At 36.8% G+C, this 18,004-nt stretch overlaps 2 protein-coding genes across 7 annotated transcripts; one reads left to right on the plus strand and one right to left on the minus strand.

Moving 5' to 3' along the window:
• Nucleotides 1-933: 933 nt before the first annotated feature.
• Nucleotides 934-11,976, minus strand: LOC105051764 (histone deacetylase 10, chloroplastic). 6 transcript variants are annotated; one of them, XR_012134305.1, is made up of 11 exons: nucleotides 11,812-11,976; nucleotides 10,915-11,153; nucleotides 10,387-10,461; nucleotides 10,162-10,263; nucleotides 7,033-7,104; nucleotides 6,627-6,683; nucleotides 6,121-6,372; nucleotides 4,860-5,041; nucleotides 3,534-3,957; nucleotides 3,139-3,253; nucleotides 934-2,135 (listed from the first exon to the last, which is right to left on the minus strand). XR_012134305.1 is itself a non-coding variant. In XM_010932360.4 (9 exons), exons 1-9 carry the CDS (start codon nucleotides 11,861-11,863, stop codon nucleotides 3,657-3,659), a joined length of 1,332 nt encoding a protein of 443 aa, XP_010930662.2. In that variant the 5' UTR covers nucleotides 11,864-11,976; the 3' UTR covers nucleotides 3,506-3,656. The 6 variants fall into 6 exon arrangements, 2 of the variants coding, with proteins under 2 accessions (XP_010930662.2, XP_010930663.2); XR_002165451.3 differs by having other exon boundaries at nucleotides 934-2,148; XR_002165450.3 differs by having other exon boundaries at nucleotides 934-2,179.
• A 2,440-nt stretch (nucleotides 11,977-14,416) lies between these two features.
• On the plus strand, nucleotides 14,417-17,736 carry LOC105051765 (pentatricopeptide repeat-containing protein At2g13600). The gene is given in 3 exon segments (XM_010932363.4): nucleotides 14,417-14,870; nucleotides 14,873-15,808; nucleotides 15,811-17,736. Coding segments are annotated over 3 exon segments (2,067 nt in total). The 5' UTR covers nucleotides 14,417-14,539; the 3' UTR covers nucleotides 16,611-17,736.
• The last annotated feature ends 268 nt before the right edge of the window (nucleotides 17,737-18,004 follow it).

Here is an 18,004-nt window from a genome sequence, read left to right on the forward strand (position 1 = left end):
ATGGTGTAATTTAATTTTTGAATGCTATTATTCTCTTTCTTGGCCACGTCTATGAAACTTCTTGGTGATGATAACTAACAAGAGGAACTATTATTAAGTCGATAGCGCAAATAGTCTCTCCAATCTTATCCGAAGTTTAGATTTTTGTGGACAATGATAGAATTGGCTATAGGGGCCAACTTTGCCGGTCTAACATAGATTCCTTTTGTGGGACTCATTTCATTGTCGAGGGATAGAAACAGAAAGGTGCTTCGCCCAAGTCATTACTCTAAAATGAAAGAAATTTGTTATTAGTCTCGTCAATCTTTATCATTCCTTTGTTTTCCTTTTGTAAGGGTCTTAGTCTACTCTTGGCTGACCAAGTTGAATTTACCACTTGATGGCACATATAAATTCGAGTGGGCATGATTGAAAACAAAAGACATGACAACTTAGCATGCGGTTTATAAAGTTGGGCCAGCTCGTTGTGAACAACCCCATCCTATGATTAAATACCCTGAGAGGACTTCCAAGAAGAAACTTTCAAATAGGTCATTGATTGATACCCTCCACTTCTTTTACATAGCTGTGCTCTCCCTCTCTCTCTCTCTCTCTCTATAGGTTTTTTTTTTGGGGTAATCACTCTAGAGTATTTCGAGACTTATGCAAGATCAAAGTATTCTTTTGCATGCTTTTTCATAGCAAAAAATCGTTCACTAAGTTTTACAATTTATGATCTTATTAGTCTTTTTCTTTCAAATGTTAGACGGCGAGGAGTTGGTTAAATGACGAAGTTAAAGGATCCAACTATAGTCCTTGTGCTACTTTTAATAAATTAAATTATCCTCGGTCCTTACTGCTTAGAAGCTTCAAAAACAATTATAATAAGAAAAACTAGATTAAACATCTAGTAATATCAAGGGCAAGATTTTAAATTTGTGAGAACAATCCAAATTGAAGCATCATGAAACATGAAATATAACAAGCATAGAAAACCGAACCAGAGACCATCAAGATCTCAGATTGTTTGTGTAGGTAAGATCCTAGCCGCTTAGATTGGCATGGGATCCAAAACAATTTCAATACAGAAAGCATAAACAAGAAGATGGAGAAGACCACTAGCAATGCGACGCATGGATAAATGACACTTTTGAGTCGCAGAAACAGTGCTCCCCATCAAAGATGCATCACATTAAGTCCCACAAATTGGCTCAAGCCAACCTAGGCCTAAACCAACATTTCTTTGGAACCGTGCGGACTTGGACAACACCTTGGGTCTAGCATGCCGACATCTATGCTCATGTCATGCCATGCCAATAAGTACGTCACCCTTTTCCACCACGCTTTTCCCCTTCTCTTCACAAAAACAAACAATGATACTAAACTCCCAATAGCACGGTTGACGTGGTGACAAAGTACAAGAGCATCACTTGGAGAAGAAGCCATTAATATTATATACATACCCTGTATGTGTCTACCATTTCTTAGTGTCTCAAAACCAGCAATCATTGCCAAGCCCACGCACCCACATTCTCCTCCTCCACTCCCATAGGAGATACACTGCTTCATTAAAACTAGACATCAAGCAAAGAGGATTCGCCGTGGAGAAAAGGCCAAGTCCACCACTTTGGATGCCTGGTGCCAATAAACGTGGGGCACCAAGATCTCATCCCAGGGTCCCCCCTACTTCCTTAGGGAGAAGTATCATGAGCTTTTCTGTTGTCTGATGACGTAGAAGTGATGCAATTTTGTCATCCCAAATTCCCACTTTTAATGTACATGAGCCCTGTGGTGGGATGCTGTCAAAGTCCTTGAGAGAATTGTGCTTTGTTGTGGCTTCCAGACGCTGCTTTCTGGGAGCAGGGGATGAGATAAGAGGCTGCGGTGCGGTGCAGACAGTACTGTTGTTCTGCACCCAATGGAGGGGTTTGTGAGACATCCACTTTCCTGAGCTCAGGCTCCTTTGGGATGTTTTCCAGGCATTTATCACACAAGAGCATGGTAAGAGGCTATGGGTGGAACTGCCATTCCATTAGGACTGGATGGTGGAGGCTTGGTTAGGGGTGCTGCACTCTGACCATTGGTTGAGCTTCTTCTTATCTATATTGTGTGACATGTAGCCACTTAATGCTGCTAATGTGCCACTGCTGCCTTCCCTGCAAACAAGGACTGGGCAGCAAAGATTTGAAGACAAAGCTTCCTAGGAGGGGTAGAAAAAAATGGAGAAGTGCTTATATTGCAGTTATGCAGTCAATAATGACTTAGAGAAAAATTCAAGCATATAAATCAGAGTGCTAGACTGAAAACATATGAAGGCATTCATAAATTTTATATAATTTTAACATAAGCATACACCGAAATGCAGTAGATAAACAATATTCAGGTGGATTTATGATAAATGATGAAGAGAAGCATTAGCAATGAGTACGTTATTGAAAAACCAGGCATTACACAAGTTGAGAACATCTAGATAAGAATTAATTGATGTGATATCCACATGAACAAATATAAAATTGAGGCTGATCTAATAAGCAATGATTACAGTTTTTGTTGAAGAAAGAAGATAAGACATAATACAACATCACTGGAATTCAATGATGAAATACAAGAAGCTAGGAAGTGAACAACGCTCCAGGGATTTAATAAATCAGCTATAAATGATTAGATGGGAGAAAGCTATTTGATCATTAGCATGGGCATGTTTATGTGCAGGTTGATTGATTGCTAACGACATGTTTATAAACCTTATCAGCCAAAAGTGATATGATGCAAATGTTTTGTCTGCATGTCATTATCATTACACCTGTCAACAAAATAAAATAAGCAACCTTCAAATGGTTTGGTTTACTCGTTTGATATAAGCTGATCATAATATCAATTTACTTTTGGATCGAAGTTATTAAACTAATTAGCAGAATATGGATGTAGCAAACACCAGGATGCTGTGAGAGATGACTGGTGAAACTATACCCAAGTGCATCAGGAAATAGATAAAAATAGATCATCACCGGTGAAAGAGATAATTAAGTTGGTGTTTGCCTTGACAGTATGGCATAATAAGCATACACATTGAACGGTTCCAACAAGAGGAAAAAACACAAGGCTGGACAGAAAATAGTGAATAATTGTCCAGATGGGAAAAAGCAGCAGTGATCTCACCTTAACAGCCTACAATCAACTTGATCAACTGTCAGTATAACCTGCTGATATGTACTTGAGGCTGCAGTCTACAAAATTGAAGCCCGCTACAGAACTTCGAATGTGACACAAGCAACTGTAGCAACACTACAGAAAGTAAATACCTCTCCATCACCAAAAAAAAAAAAAGGTTGACAGATATCACATATGGTCCTTCATAAAACGACCGTAGGAAGTCATGCAGTCATGAATAGTTTGATGGGCTCATAATACCAACTAAAACCTGATAAGGTTTGTTCATCCCTAAAACCTGATAAGGTTAGTGCTGGATGAACAAGTACTTCTGCACTAGATGAAGGCATACATTTCAAGTCACAACAACGAAAAATAAGTGATAAACTGATAATTAATCGCACCTCTTTTCAAGTAACTAGTGTTCAGGATATGTACATAGATGCTCATGCAGAACTGGTGATGAATATAGAAGTTGAGCCAAACAACAAGGTCCACATGAGTACAGTGTAATACTCCTCTTGTGTCTAGAGGGAGTGTAGATGTTTGACCTTCTGAATGGCCTGCTTTACTCGAGACAATGGTTCTTCATACAACATTGCTGGATCATCAAATTGCGAAGCCAAGCTTGGCTCCCCAAGGAATGCATGAAAGGTGTCAGCCACAGAATTTGAGAGGGACTTCAGATTATATCCACCTTCCAAGAAGAACACACAGCGTCCTCCACATAACTCCTTTGCAAGTTGTTTGATATTTGATGCGAGCATGTAGTATGTGCCCGTTGTGAATTGCAGACCAGCCAATGGGTCCAGCGCATGAGCATCATAACTGAAAAAAGAATGTCCATGCAGGTAGATTTTTAGGTTGAGAATAGACTTTTTTTTTTTTTAACAATGATCAGTATTGAGCACTATGGGAGCATTATCTATTTGGTTTCAAAGGGATTTCCTTTTTCACCTTCAATCAAGGCATGCATAGAATTCTGAAGACAAGAAAAGTGGGCACAGCACCCTCAGTCATAGAACATTTCTACATGCAAATGAGCATGAAATAATTCGATTCATTTTGTAGGATGACTAATATTTTCTTGCTATACGGTCTATATCTGTGCTTGCATACCAAAACATGATGGGAAACTAAATGGGCAGCAGCAGAAGTTAAAAGATATATCTCAGGGATCCTTTGTCAACAAACAATGGATCCTGAGCAGCTGGCAAAAGAAAGACCAATTAGAGCTTTGTGCTATAAATGGGTCCATTTCCAGGCCCTATGTCAATAAACCATGCTCCACTAGTTACAATTTAAATCAAGGCCAGTCAGACCCTGCCTATGAGCTTTGGCATCCATGGACCCAACTAGTGCCAAGAAGAGGGCATTATCTTTAACCATGTGAAACCCACAGCCCACATGATCACATATCCAACTGTGGGCTCCACAGGGCCAAATCTGTGAAGAATGGGCAATATATGGTCCAAATTTTTGTGTAAAATGAAACTAAAAAGGCCTGAATCTATAAAAAGCAGATCCTACTTAGCTTCAGCTAATGGAGATGCCAAATCAGCAAAACTCCTTATCGGCCTAAGGTATGTTACTCTAAGAGCTGTAGGTCAGGTGCTTTCAGACCTTAGGGTTCAACTTCTCAAACATGACCCAGAATAGGCTGGTCATTGGACTAAACAATTTTCTAAATCTGATGACAACCTTAAAGTAATGAAGAACGAGCAACTAACCCAGCTGAAACAAGAATGATCTCTGGCTTAAACCTTTGAGCACATGGCACAATGACCTCATCAAATACAGATCTCATAGAATTGTCACCTGAACCTCCTGGTAGAGGCAGGTTCAGAGTTGTTCCTTCACCACTTCCTCGACCAACCTGTCCGATCTTACCTGTACCAGGGTAGCTTCCATCCTACATAAAACAAGTTCAAAGAAAAAGATCATTTATCTAAAAGCAAAAATTTATATGCTATATATTTAACTTGTTTTCTATACATTTACTAAAATTAACTAGAAAATATACATCTAACCAAAACATTAAGAACATAACAATTTGTACACCGAGTATAGCCTGCTAAAGACCCACCTCTCCAAGCTACGGATAATCATTTTCCTCCACATTTTGCAGCCAAGATACAGACAATCTTGATGGCGCATTGTAAGCATATTTAAATTTAGTTTTGGATGTCAATCAAGCTTAATTGGCACCATGATTATGTTGACATTTTTGATATTATATGGATGAGTAATAACAACAATAAAGATAGTTGGGATTTTTGATATTATATGGATGAGTAATAACAATAGATTTTTGATATTATATTATCTTTGCTTAGTATATTAGTGATTTAATTTTCCTGAAAGCAATCAATTGGTTTGGCCATCGATGATACATTACAATGCCAAACAAATAATAATGATGGTCGATGAAGTGGGACTGGCATATATACAACAGATATAGCTTATTTTGCAAAAAATCAACATAACAATTAAACATGGTCTGCATATTTTAAGCATATATTGGAAAGTCGAAAGCATAATAAAGTTCAGTTAAAATACTCTTGTTGATGTTAGTTTTTCTTTCCCTTTTAGGGTCAAGCTTCCTCACCTCCTCCCCCCCATCGCGCCCCCCCCCCCCCACCCAAAAAAAAGGAAATTAAACTCAATAAAATATGGAGTTCGAAATTATTGATTTTCCCTAGTTTGACTGATTGGATAACATTTTCACATTGATATTCAAAATTTTGAACAGATAAATCCACAAGTATTTTTTTTAGCAGCAACTAACATAAAATAACCACCACATACACACTCCAAAATAAGTAATCTGTAATGCTCAGCCAAATTGATGGCATACAGCTTAAAATTTCCATTTACAAACTAAACCCAAAAGACATTACACCATTTAAAAGGAGATCAGTTGTACAATGAAACAAGCACAAGGTATGTCATACATCATGACCAATAATTATATAAAAAATATCAAATTACCTGATGAGTCGAGATGAAGAATATATCCGGGTCATCATAAAATGCATCACATGTTCCATTACCATGGTGAACATCAAAATCAATGATAAGAACCCGCTTTAATCCATGTGCACGTTGAGCATATCGAGCAGCAACTGCAATGTTTCCAAAGACACAAAAGCCCATAGGACCTTCAGGAATTGCATGATGACCTGGTGGCCTTATTAAGGCAAATCCTATAGGTGGGTCTGGTCTCAATCTTGATGCTGCAACCTAAGAAACAAATATACAGATTTCTTGGCAAAAGAGCACAGCAAAAGAATTTACTAAATCATACAAAAAAAAAAAAATGGAGGTCTAACAACTCAAGAAGTTACAGAAGAAGTTTAGAAACACAAGATGCTTATCTTAATTAAGAATATACCAATAAAAGTTTAGATGCATTTGCAGTATAGTGAGTTAAGAATAAAAATAAAATGTACTTCAGAATGAATATGAAAGTGAAATGTCTTAAATAACTCTATTACCACTGAATCAACCAAGGAAATTCCTGCACCAGCTGCCATGAGGGACTCTTGAAAGGTCTGCATAAGAAGTGATGTGATAAATAAGTGAAGATGGCAGAACGTTAACAGTTTTTGTCAGTGTAGATACTTTCATATTAATACTCAACAGCAAGCCTCTATCGACCCATATATGGTCATGAATAATTATATGTGCTTGCACATATACCACACAAACACGTGCTTTTCCAATTTCAGAGGAAAAATCCCCAGCATTTTTGTGTGGTAGAACAAAGTACTGTAAACTACAAGAGTCCACTATTTTCTGATCAAATGAATTTCATTGTGATTGCATATACAGATCCACCATCATAAAGCAATTTTTTTTTAAAAAATGAAGATAAAAGAAGATATGAGGACTGATGATTACAGTTTCAGTAGCATATGTTGGTCCAGATCCATCAATGAAAATAACACCCTCATCTGAAGCCCTAGACATAGCCTACAGAAAAGTTTGGCAAGATTAATTGCACAAAGAGCAACCTGATTTCTTGAGTAAATAATCAGCATTTTCCACTATAATATCAAGATCAGCAGTTCTGATATTATGAACTAAACCAAAACTAAGCAAAGACCTAACAAGCAGTTCAAAGTTCAACCACAGTATTACATGATATCCAACTGCTTTAACTGAATGAGAATTGCTGAACCTACGTGCACATGACAACATTGTATAATCACTCAAAAGCACTAAGGCTGTGCAATTTCTACACAAATTAAAGATGGTATGGATTATATCATAAAATGATTCAAGAATGTTCACATATGATGCATTATCATGTTAGAAGATACACTTCAAATATGCAAACAGGAATTCCTGGTCCTCTATAGGCAAACAAGAAAAGAGGTAAAATTAATTATAAAAGCATAAAGAAAAGAAAACCATAAGCCTGCAGATAATATTGTTAATAGAATTTTAAAATTGATGAAAGATACGAAAGTGCATAATGGGGAGCTGGAGGTCTACATATTCACAATAGCATAAACTGGTCTAAAACCCATCCTCATGCGAGAGAATTGGAAAGTCCTTGGATTGTAGATATGAAAGAGTTCATACAAGTCCAAATATTTATATTTCTGTTATCAATGACTTGATATGGGCAATTGATATATGTCCTTGTAATGCAAACATATATAAGTTCTTTATGTTTTCTTGGTCTATTCTTTTTCAATTTATCACATAGGCAAAATTGATATCACTGCATCATCATTACAAATGACCAATAATAAGGTCACTACATATTCCTATTGGACACATAAAGAAAGAAAATTTTGGCCCCTTAGGTCGCACCGGGTAAAATGGAAATGCATAAACTATCTTGCATAAAGTGCATAGCCCACTTTGCTGTACGAAGCCTAAAGCAAAAGCTCCAACCTCATAGTTTGCAAAGCACATTACAGCAGATAAAGTCTGCATTATAAATTAGTTTCACATTGTGTTGACCATGAAACTATTATATGAAGTCCCCTCTAAGCAGGCTCATAGTGGTCCATTGTTTATACTCTTAGAGTTATAGAAAGTTCATATTTACACACATAGAATGTTTAAGTTTTTTATTTTCTAGTGTGCTGCACAGTTGGGCACTAGGAAACTCCAAGGCGGTTATAAAATCATGGCACTTAATGACGTAGAACCAAGATAGTCTTCAGAAAAAGGAGTAAAACTATAGAACCAATTTGACATCATATATCAATGTCTATGCTTACCAATTCTAATAAATGATGTGAAATCTAATATTGTTTCAAGCATGATTTCCCGTCCCACCCCATACCGCATGGTACAAGACGTACCATACAGATATGGTGTCTCATACTATACTGACACTTGGGATGCTGTCTCATACCGTACCGAACTACGTAACAATACTGTAATAGGATGGTACTGTTACAGAATCTGGTACTAAGATGGCGAACTTTGGTTTCAAGAATCTTGTCAAATTTGATGAATTTTATCAGTCTTATTCAAGAAATACATAGTTCTACATGGTATAAGAGTGTTGCAGTCTTCAGCATTTTCAAGGTTGCTATATTAGATCCTTCTAGACACATTGACACATAAGACTCACATCATCTGTTTGCCAGTGGTGTCAGATTATTCTAAAGCAGAATACGAGGTAATCACACCCCCTAAGGCATTGTCTTATCGGGCATTTAGCCAACTCAAGATCAAGGTTACTGTATTATGTCAATACAACAATTTGCTGCCTGTTAATCCCTGTTAAAAGTGCAGAACTATTCCTTCATAGCGGAAGAAGAGAAATCCCACCAATTTTACTTTTCTCTTTTCTGATTCCTGAAAGTTTTTTCCTTTTATTAGGTAAATGTCCATGGAATGGTAATTTGATCCCTGGTAATGTCACCATAAACTCCTTCAGCAGTACAAAGAGGGGAAGCAATCAGAAAGAGAGAACTGCTACGATGCTTCCACAAGCTGGCCAATATCATAACTAATCGACAAGTATGTAACTGATCAAATTTATAACTCTCTCCAACCTTTTGTCTTTATCTACAGATTCTGATTCTCATATTCTTGTATAAGTTCGCATAACTTACAAATTTGATTAGTTACTGCTTTCTTTACCATCAAGTAATCATACATCTGAGAATGCCATGTAAAAGATGTTTATAGAATTCAGCATCAATTTCCTGAAGGTACTAAAATGAGTTAAAGTACACCAGAGGATTAAAATTAGGTTATTCTTGTTCTGCCCCAGCCTGAACCCAAGTATTGTCTGTATGGGTGCAAAGTAGATTACCAGAGAATGTCACTGTGTTAAGCTCAGGTACATTTGGCAGTGATGTTGAGAACATGTTATTGGTATTCTCAAGTGAACTATATGAGAAAAAAGGCTTATAAAAAACCTTGTCCACAGTCTGTCTAAGATGGTGAATTGAATCAATTGTTCGATGTTTTGTCGAAGAAGGCAAATCAATATGCACTTGCATGAACTTGGGGTGATCCTAATCAAGTGAAAATATATACTTAGAGTTTTAAAAGGCCATTGGTTTCAGAAATAGGGAATTATGCAGATGCCATAAGAATCCAATATCGGAATAAATGGAAAAATAGATCCAATCAATCAGTAAATAGAACAAACAAGTATCAACTCATATGCACAATAAAATATGAACTTGAACATAGGGATTATCTCCTCAAGTTTGTTGTTTTGTTAAAAATTCACTATCTCCTGCAATTGAGTTGTTATTAAAAATTCACTATCTTTTTTTTATGGCAATAGGACACCGGGGAAGGAGCCACCAGTCATTTTATTGAGAAGTATTAAAAAAAAAAAATCACAATCTACTCTTATGTTAATGCCTAATATGGAGCATATGTCACAAAGGAGCAAATCAAGGAAGAGAAGTAATAAATCTGCATGAGTTAAGTTTTTAAATTATCTGGAGTAAATTAAGTAAAGAAGAGAAGTAACAAAGGTACAAAAATTAAGATCTAAATTATCTATAATGGAAAGGAAAGCACCCAAATGATAAAAACTACCTTCTCAAGGCCAGCTACATAAGCTCTTGCATGAACACTTGCAATATCATCTATGGATGCAGGTTGGAAATTTTGAGCTTCAAACACCGCTGAGCTACGGTACTGAAATAAAGAATGAACCAGATCTTACAAGAAAGATAAAAAGCCTGTCAAAAACAAGGGAAAGAAAGAATAATGGGATTGCATAAGAGGCTGGTAATATATGAAAAAGTTATGCCTTCATACTTTTGGTGTGAGCTCCAGCCTTTCAAGAGCATCAACGATTGCAGGCACCCTTTTGTTGGACTCTGGGTGTGATTCCTGGATATGAGATCAAATAGAAAATTAGAAGGAAAGGTACAAGTTTTCATTTTAAGGAAAGAAAAAGAGAAAAGGTACAAGTTAATATGACAAGATATGTGGAGAGAACTAATAAGCATGAACTAAAATTCCTTGACTTCCCATGATCTTGTTATGACCGTACATGAGTTCTTTTCTAACTCGGTGAATAATTTTTCTCATTATAAATAAATCATCATAATGCTATCAAAAAATATTGGCAAGTGACAGAATATGCAGAAGATATAGGCCATTAGCTGAATTATGTAATATCAGAAGTTAATCTGAAATATAATCATAGCTCCATAACATTTTGCATATATCTTGAAGACAACATGAAGAAATTTACACTCAAGCATGCATCCAAGTTAGCAGAAATGAACAGAATAGCAGAGGAAAAAAACATAATATAAGAAAGAAAAATGAATAGCATACCTTATTATGACCCATGGCCGGAGATACGCAATAAAGGACTCGTGCATCATAAAATGAAATATCAGAAGAAGCTACATTTGAATCCTTTTCAAGGCCAACATCTTCTGCAGAGCATCTCACATTTGAATTCATACATTGACAGAATCTTCTTCCTACAGTTGTCAGATTGTTTTGTAATTTGAACCCACAACTACTCTTGAACTTGTAATACTGTTGCCTGACTCCTGGAAATATATGCCCTGCATGACAGCAAATTGCGTAACTTCTTGAGGCATTCTAGGCAATATTCTAGTGCTAGTTAATTCAGTCATTGCGATGCAATGCGATGCAATCGAGTTACTTTTTAATCATTTAGCAAAATAGGTTTTTTATGCAGGACAATGTCAATTCATTAGAACGACTAACTTCCTGTATTTTTCCCAAGATCAGAACCCATTATGCCAACAAATTTCTTTCGAATGGAGGTAACTATAAAAACTATCCAAGCTCTCAGGACAAAATGCGAGTCCCAAATCAACGAAATCGAAAACCGAAACAGGTAGTCACACAAGGACCAAACCTTCAGTAATGCCAAGTATCCATCATCCCCAGTTCTCATGTTCGTACCATTCATAGCAAACTCGACTGAGAGCCACTTAGAAGGAGAATTTCCACAAACAGGAGGAAGAATTAGTTACCCACAAGATCTCCCAACAAGCAAGAAAACCGAATAACCGAATCCTAGATTTTATATCAAAACCTTGCAAATTCCACAAGGTTACAACACGCTCTGAAATCACCAAGAAATCAGTAAACAACCGCAGAACTCAATGGAGCACATCACCAGAGACAGAGGAACTTGCTTTCTTCTATTATTCTTAGTTTCTTACGATGAGATGGGAGGGGTTCTCGAGCTACCTGCGAGGACGGGAGAAGGCAGCGTCTGGAGGTCCATCAGCCGGGCGGTCATCGTTCCTGGAATCCCCACGATTTTATTTTCTATTTTTATTTATTGTTTTGTTATCACCATCAAGAAATCTATCGCAGGGTGTCCATGAGTTTACTAGGTGATGTATGCGGGACGTTTATCCAGCTTTCCGACCTCTTCGTATAAATGAGCGGATCAAGGATGGCAACTTGTCACGTATGCGTTGGGTAAGTCGGCATCGACGGACTGAACGGTCGGATAGGAAAAATTTGTAAAAATTAGTTTTTTCATATAAATTAAAATAAAAATAAATTTTAGTATTTCCATAATAAATAAAATTATAAAATAATATTTAGAATATAATAGATCAAATTTTTAATAATAATAAAAATATAATAAGTATAAATACTATCTTTTAAAAAATTTGATATCTTTAAATTAAAAAATATAATAAATAAAAAAATAAATAGCTAAACATCATGGAACGTAATATTTTACACATTTAATCTCTTTCATGAATAGAGTGACTACGGTAAAGAATGGGGTGAAATTTATGAAAAATTTATAAATTCAAATCCTATACAGGATAAATTTTATCATTATGTATCTGTAACCAAAAAAATCTGTATCATTTCATTGGAAGAGAAAATCTATGCATCAAAGAAAAAGAGAAAAGATTATGTACCAAAAAAATATTGAAAGATACTTTTTGATAAGGTGGAGGAGATATCTTTTACAACACAATATGTGTGTTTGTGTGTTTAGTAGGTCACCATTTTCCACTGATCATCCAAAAATATTTTTTTTAATCTGATTTATCATTGGACCATATGTTCAATTTTTGAATCTCTGAACTGCTCAAGAGTTTGCTAATGTCATCAATGATGTTATTGATTTTTCAACAATTTTTCAAAATGCTCACCAAAATTATGCTTTAGGCCCCTAGCCTCTCTTTTATACTTCCTTTATTATTATAAAACTGATCATCTATTGATGAGATGTATACATCCTAAAATAGCAAATCAAACTAATCATTAATCTATAATAATATCATATATATCATAAATATTATTGTACAAATGTATCCTTATCTAGGTTACCTATAGTCCTTTATAGTAGTCATAAGCTTTAAAGAAAAATATTGCATGCGACATGTAACCATTGTTCTAAAATTTGCCATGCAAGTAATTTTATGTCCATGAAACATGAGCTGTACATGGCAATACTAGTTATAACTTATAGACCTGCTTTACATTTGTACATTCCCTAGATGTTTTTATCTAAAAAAGTAAAATTGTTTTAGGATATGTATTGGATTGACATATTTTTTAAAAAAGACATTAAGTTGACACTATTTGATACCACAGTTTTAAGACCTTGGGAGTTGCAAGCAATTATCTATTTATCCTGCATCGCACGACTACTCTTTTGTCAATAAATATGCTCATTTTAACTTTTGATCAGCAAGTTGTATCCGTACTCATTTACCCACATTCTCCGTTTCTATGGCTGCCAAAGTTATGAACATATGCAAAGCTTAAAATGGTCTAAACACCAATATTGAACCACCTCCATGCTTATTTGTTCGTCCACCACCACCACTACGTGCATCAAAGCCATTACTTCCACCACCACTATCTCTACCATTGCTGTTGCCCACTTTCTCTGCTTAATATACGATGCATCGCTGTCAAACACTTTCGATTGGCCACGCCTCCTTCCCCCCTCCTCAAGACTACCCTCACCCACCATATTGTCCTCGGCAACTCCCTCATCCACCTCCACTCTATCTTCGATTCCCTCTCTTTCATCGTCTCCATCTTACCGAGTTTTTTTCAAAACCTGCCATTCCTGCAGCACTCTCCTATCATCTTTATCATTATATAAATTTTATTGTTATCCATATATCGAGTCATTTGGTTCACGAGAAGTGAAGGGGAAAGAGATAATTTCTGAAAACTAGAGAAGAATCTTTTATTTGGTTAGAGTTTAAGAGGAGACATAATGAAAAGTCTCTTTTATGAGAAGATACTTCACAAGTTTTATGGAAATAAAAATCCATCGGGAAGCTGGATTTTGGAACTTCTCACATGATGAAAATGATGATCTTTTTTTTTTTTAAAAATATCCTTTTAAGATCCACGACTGAAGTTTTACAAAATATCAATGAATGGTTACATGAAATACTAAATAATAATATTAATATATTATTTATATTAACATATTAATATATATTAATATAATATTATATTTAATATTATATTTATATTAATAAATTTATTATTTTGAAATATAATATTATATTAATATAATATCAATACATATATATTAGTATTATATTAATATAAAAATAATTATGATTTAATATTATGTTATAATATATTAATTTATATTTATATTAATATAAGTATAAGACTATTATTTATATCAAATTTGAGAGCAAAAGATATGATTAAGGATATAATAAATATTTTATATAATTTTAAAAAAAATAAATATCTAATCAAATATAAATCACAGAGCTATTTAATCAATATTATCAAAATAGTAACTTTTCAAAAAAAATTCCTCTTGAGAAGTTACTTGGAGGCAAATTTTTTTCCATGAACTAGACGAGCCCGCAAGGAAAAGAAAGGCCATGGCAACGTAGCCCTTTTTTGTCCATTTACTTGTCAACGGTTACTGCAAATTCGAAAGTCTAGAGCCATCCCTGATGGGATGGCGAGGCATGCATCCCTCTCCAAAAACGTCCCACTCGTCTGCGACCTCTCCCTCCCCAACTCCACATTCTTCTCCGACCTCCTGCAATCGTCCATCCATTCCAAGTCCCTCGGAGACGTTTGCCGCGTCCATGCCCGCCTCCTCAAGACCCGCTTCTCCTCCGAGACCTTCATCCAGAATCGGCTTATCGATGCCTATGCTAAATGCGGCTGCTTGTCCGATGCGCGGAAGTTGTTCGACAGGATGACCCACAGAAACACATTCACTTTCAATAGCTTAATTGGTGCATTCACGAAATCAGGCTGTTTTGATGAAGCGAAGCAGCTCTTTTGTCGATTCCTGAGTCTGACCAGTGCTCTTGGAGCTCAATGGTCTCGGGGTTTGCCCAGCATGGTCGGTTCGAAGAAGCCCTGGATTTTTTTGTTGCCATGCATGCTGAGGACTTTGTGCTCAATGCACACTCATTCTCTAGCGCTCTCAGTGCATGTGCGGGGCTTATGGACTCGATAATTGGCGTCCAAATTCATGCTCTGATCTCAAAATCCCGACTCGCTTATGATGTCTATATGGGTAGTGCTCTCGTGGATATGTACTCGAAGTGTAGGAGACCCTTGGATGCACGCAGAGTTTTCGAGGGGATGCCGGATAGAAATGTGGTTTCGTGGAACAGCCTGATCACGTGTTATGAGCAGAATGGTCCGGTGAATGAAGCTTTGTTGCTGTTTGTGACAATGATGGACAGTGGATTGGAGCCCGACGAGGTGACGCTTGCAAGTGTGGTTAGTGCATGTGCAAGCCTGATGGCTCTCAGAGAAGGCATGCAAATCCATGCACAAGCAATCAAGTTTGACAAATTCAGAGATGACCTGGTGTTGGGGAATGCTTTGGTGGATATGTATGCAAAATGTAGAAGAATTCGAGAGGCAAGGATCATTTTTGATTGCATGCCCATTAGAAGCATGGTCTCAGAGACATCTATGATTAGTGGTTATGCAAAATCTGCCAGTGTCAAGGATGCTAGACTGATGTTTTTGAGGATGAGGGAAAGGAATATTGTAGCTTGGAATGCGCTTATTGCAGGGTATACACAAAATGGAGAAGATGAGGAGGCGCTTAGACTGTTTCTCCGGTTAAAGAGAGAATCTGTTTGGCCAACCCACTACACATTTGGAAACATCCTTAATGCATGTGCTAACCTTGCAGATCTTAGTCTTGGCCAACAAGCGCAAGCACATGTTTTGAAACATGGGTTCCGGTTTGAATCGGGCCGGAGTCTGATATTTTTGTAGGAAACTCTCTTGTGGACATGTACCTTAAATGTGGTTCCATTGATGATGGTGGTAAAGTATTTGAAAAGATGGCTGGAAGGGATAGGGTGTCTTGGAATGCCATGATTGTTGGGTATGCACAGAATGGGCATGGTGAAGAAGCCCTGAATCTCTTCAGGAGAATGCTATTGTCTGGGGAGACTCCTGATGATGTAACGATGATCGGAGTCCTGTCTGCTTGCAGTCATGCAGGACTGGTGGAACAGGGTCGTCAGTATTTCCGATCCATGGCCAAGGAGCACGGTTTAGTTCCATCCAGAGATCACTACACATGCATGGTTGATCTTCTTGGCCGTGCTGGTTATTTTAATGAAGTAGAGAAATTAATAAAGGAGATGCCAATAATACCTGATTCTATTCTTTGGGGTTCTTTGCTTGCCGCATGTAGGTTGCATCGTAATATGGAGATGGGAGAATGGGCTGCAGAGAGGCTCTTTGAGCTTGATCCTGAGAATTCTGGACCATATGTACTTCTCTCAAACATGTATGCTGAATTGGGAAGATGGGCAGATGTCGTGAGAATGAGGAGTCTAATGAAGGAGAGAGGTGTTTTTAAGCAGCCAGGATGCAGCTGGATTGAGATAGGGAGCAAGGTGCATGTATTTATGGTAAGAGATAAAAGCCACCCACGTAAGAAGGAGATTTATAAAATCTTGAGAGTTCTCAAAGTAGAAATGGACAGAATTGCTACAGATGTTGGTGTTGCGGTTTTTGAGCAAATGGTTTTCTCATTAGCTTGAAGCTGATGATGTGTAAGCTCTGAAACAAAATGGGTAATGGATGAATTGTCAACTAAAGCATACAAAATATAGTCTATACTTAGTTTTTCAAGTAATAGAAGGCAAATTGTATTATCCTGGTTGAATGTGACTCATGCTCCATTCTAAGCAAACCCAGGTAGTTGGGGTATAGATTTTCTTAACCAGATCTTTTAAAGCTACTATAACAAGAGACTTAGAGCAAGATCCAAAACTATAGTGTGGCTATTATGATCCTTCAGTGGGCACAACTTATCCCAACACTTCCAGGGCCTTTCAAGTAAGTTTTGAGGTCAGATTTTGACTTTTTGATTCACAAGTGTATGAAGAAGACTCCTAGAAAGCTACATAAGAAAGCAAATTGAGGATACTTTGTTTTGCAGTATCATGTACCATGTTTGCAGGGTGAAAGAAGGGCAAGGGCTTGGGAGACTTTGGAAAGGTTCCAATTTAGGTTGTTGAACAAATGATCTTGAAGGATTTGGTTCAGATTATTTTCCAAGTCTCAAATTCTCAGGCATTTGGTTTGTGTATTAGTAGAACATCATTGTTTCCAGAAATTGTCAGACACATGACAATAGGCGAGTCCTAAATATTGGACATGTGATGCCTGGTGGAGGCCAGGTTGGTCAAGCTATCAACACAACTAAGGTATTTGCTTGCTGTCAAAGGTTGGGTACAAATATTGAGCATTCAGGAGGTTGATTTGGGTGGCTCTCTAATTTACCTTCTCCAGGAAATTGAGAGAAAGCTTACAACATGTAAAGTTTTTAATAGTTTTGAAAAAGGGCTCTGATAGACTGGATAAATCACAAAACAAAACTCCTAAGAAGTTTTGGACTTCATATACTCATTGCTGACCTCCCATAGATGGAGATTCTCATGCCTAGCAAGGAGTAGAACTTGAGGTTTATTATCTTGGAGCTACAAGCAATGGGTAAGTTGTTTTGAATGTTTACATTTTTTTCCCTTTTATGTAAATACTTCAATTTGATTCATCCCCAGATTGCTTGAAATCAAAGGAGACGGCTGTGTAATACCACACAATAATATGAACGCAATAATATGTTACTGAAAATAAAAATATTGTCAAAGTTTGTTATTATTATTTAATTAGCAAGTGAAAAACTTGAAGGGATCTGTCAAGACCAAGGTTAATTTGAAGAAATTTAATGATCAAGGCATGTTCTACTAATTATATCTACTGATCTATAAGGGTAATGAGAATGGAAACGGAGGTAGCAACCACAAAATTCTTCAGCCTTATAACACCTGCTCTGAAGTTTTAGGATGAGCTGTTGCCACGGTGATGTTACCACTTCTCTGATCCTCCCCGTCCTTGCCTGTGTCACTCTTAAACTTCCATTGCTGGTCTG

The sequence above is a fragment of the Elaeis guineensis genome, chromosome 9, assembly GCF_000442705.2.
Source record: "Elaeis guineensis isolate ETL-2024a chromosome 9, EG11, whole genome shotgun sequence".
Lineage (NCBI taxonomy): Eukaryota > Viridiplantae > Streptophyta > Magnoliopsida > Arecales > Arecaceae > Elaeis > Elaeis guineensis.

Bases quoted from the DNA above. Each gene is read 5' to 3' on its own strand.
- LOC105051764 (XM_010932360.4), bottom strand. From the start codon at position 11,863: ATGACCGCCCGGCTGATGGACCTCCAGACGCTGCCTTCTCCCGTCCTC. The intron at 11,154-11,811 runs GTAGCTCGAGAA...GCTGTCATGCAG, and splicing joins GCCTTCTCCCGTCCTCGCAG to GGCATATATTTCCAGGAGTC. The intron at 6,684-7,032 runs GTAATCATCAGT...CTTCTTATGCAG, and splicing joins CAACATATGCTACTGAAACT to ACCTTTCAAGAGTCCCTCAT.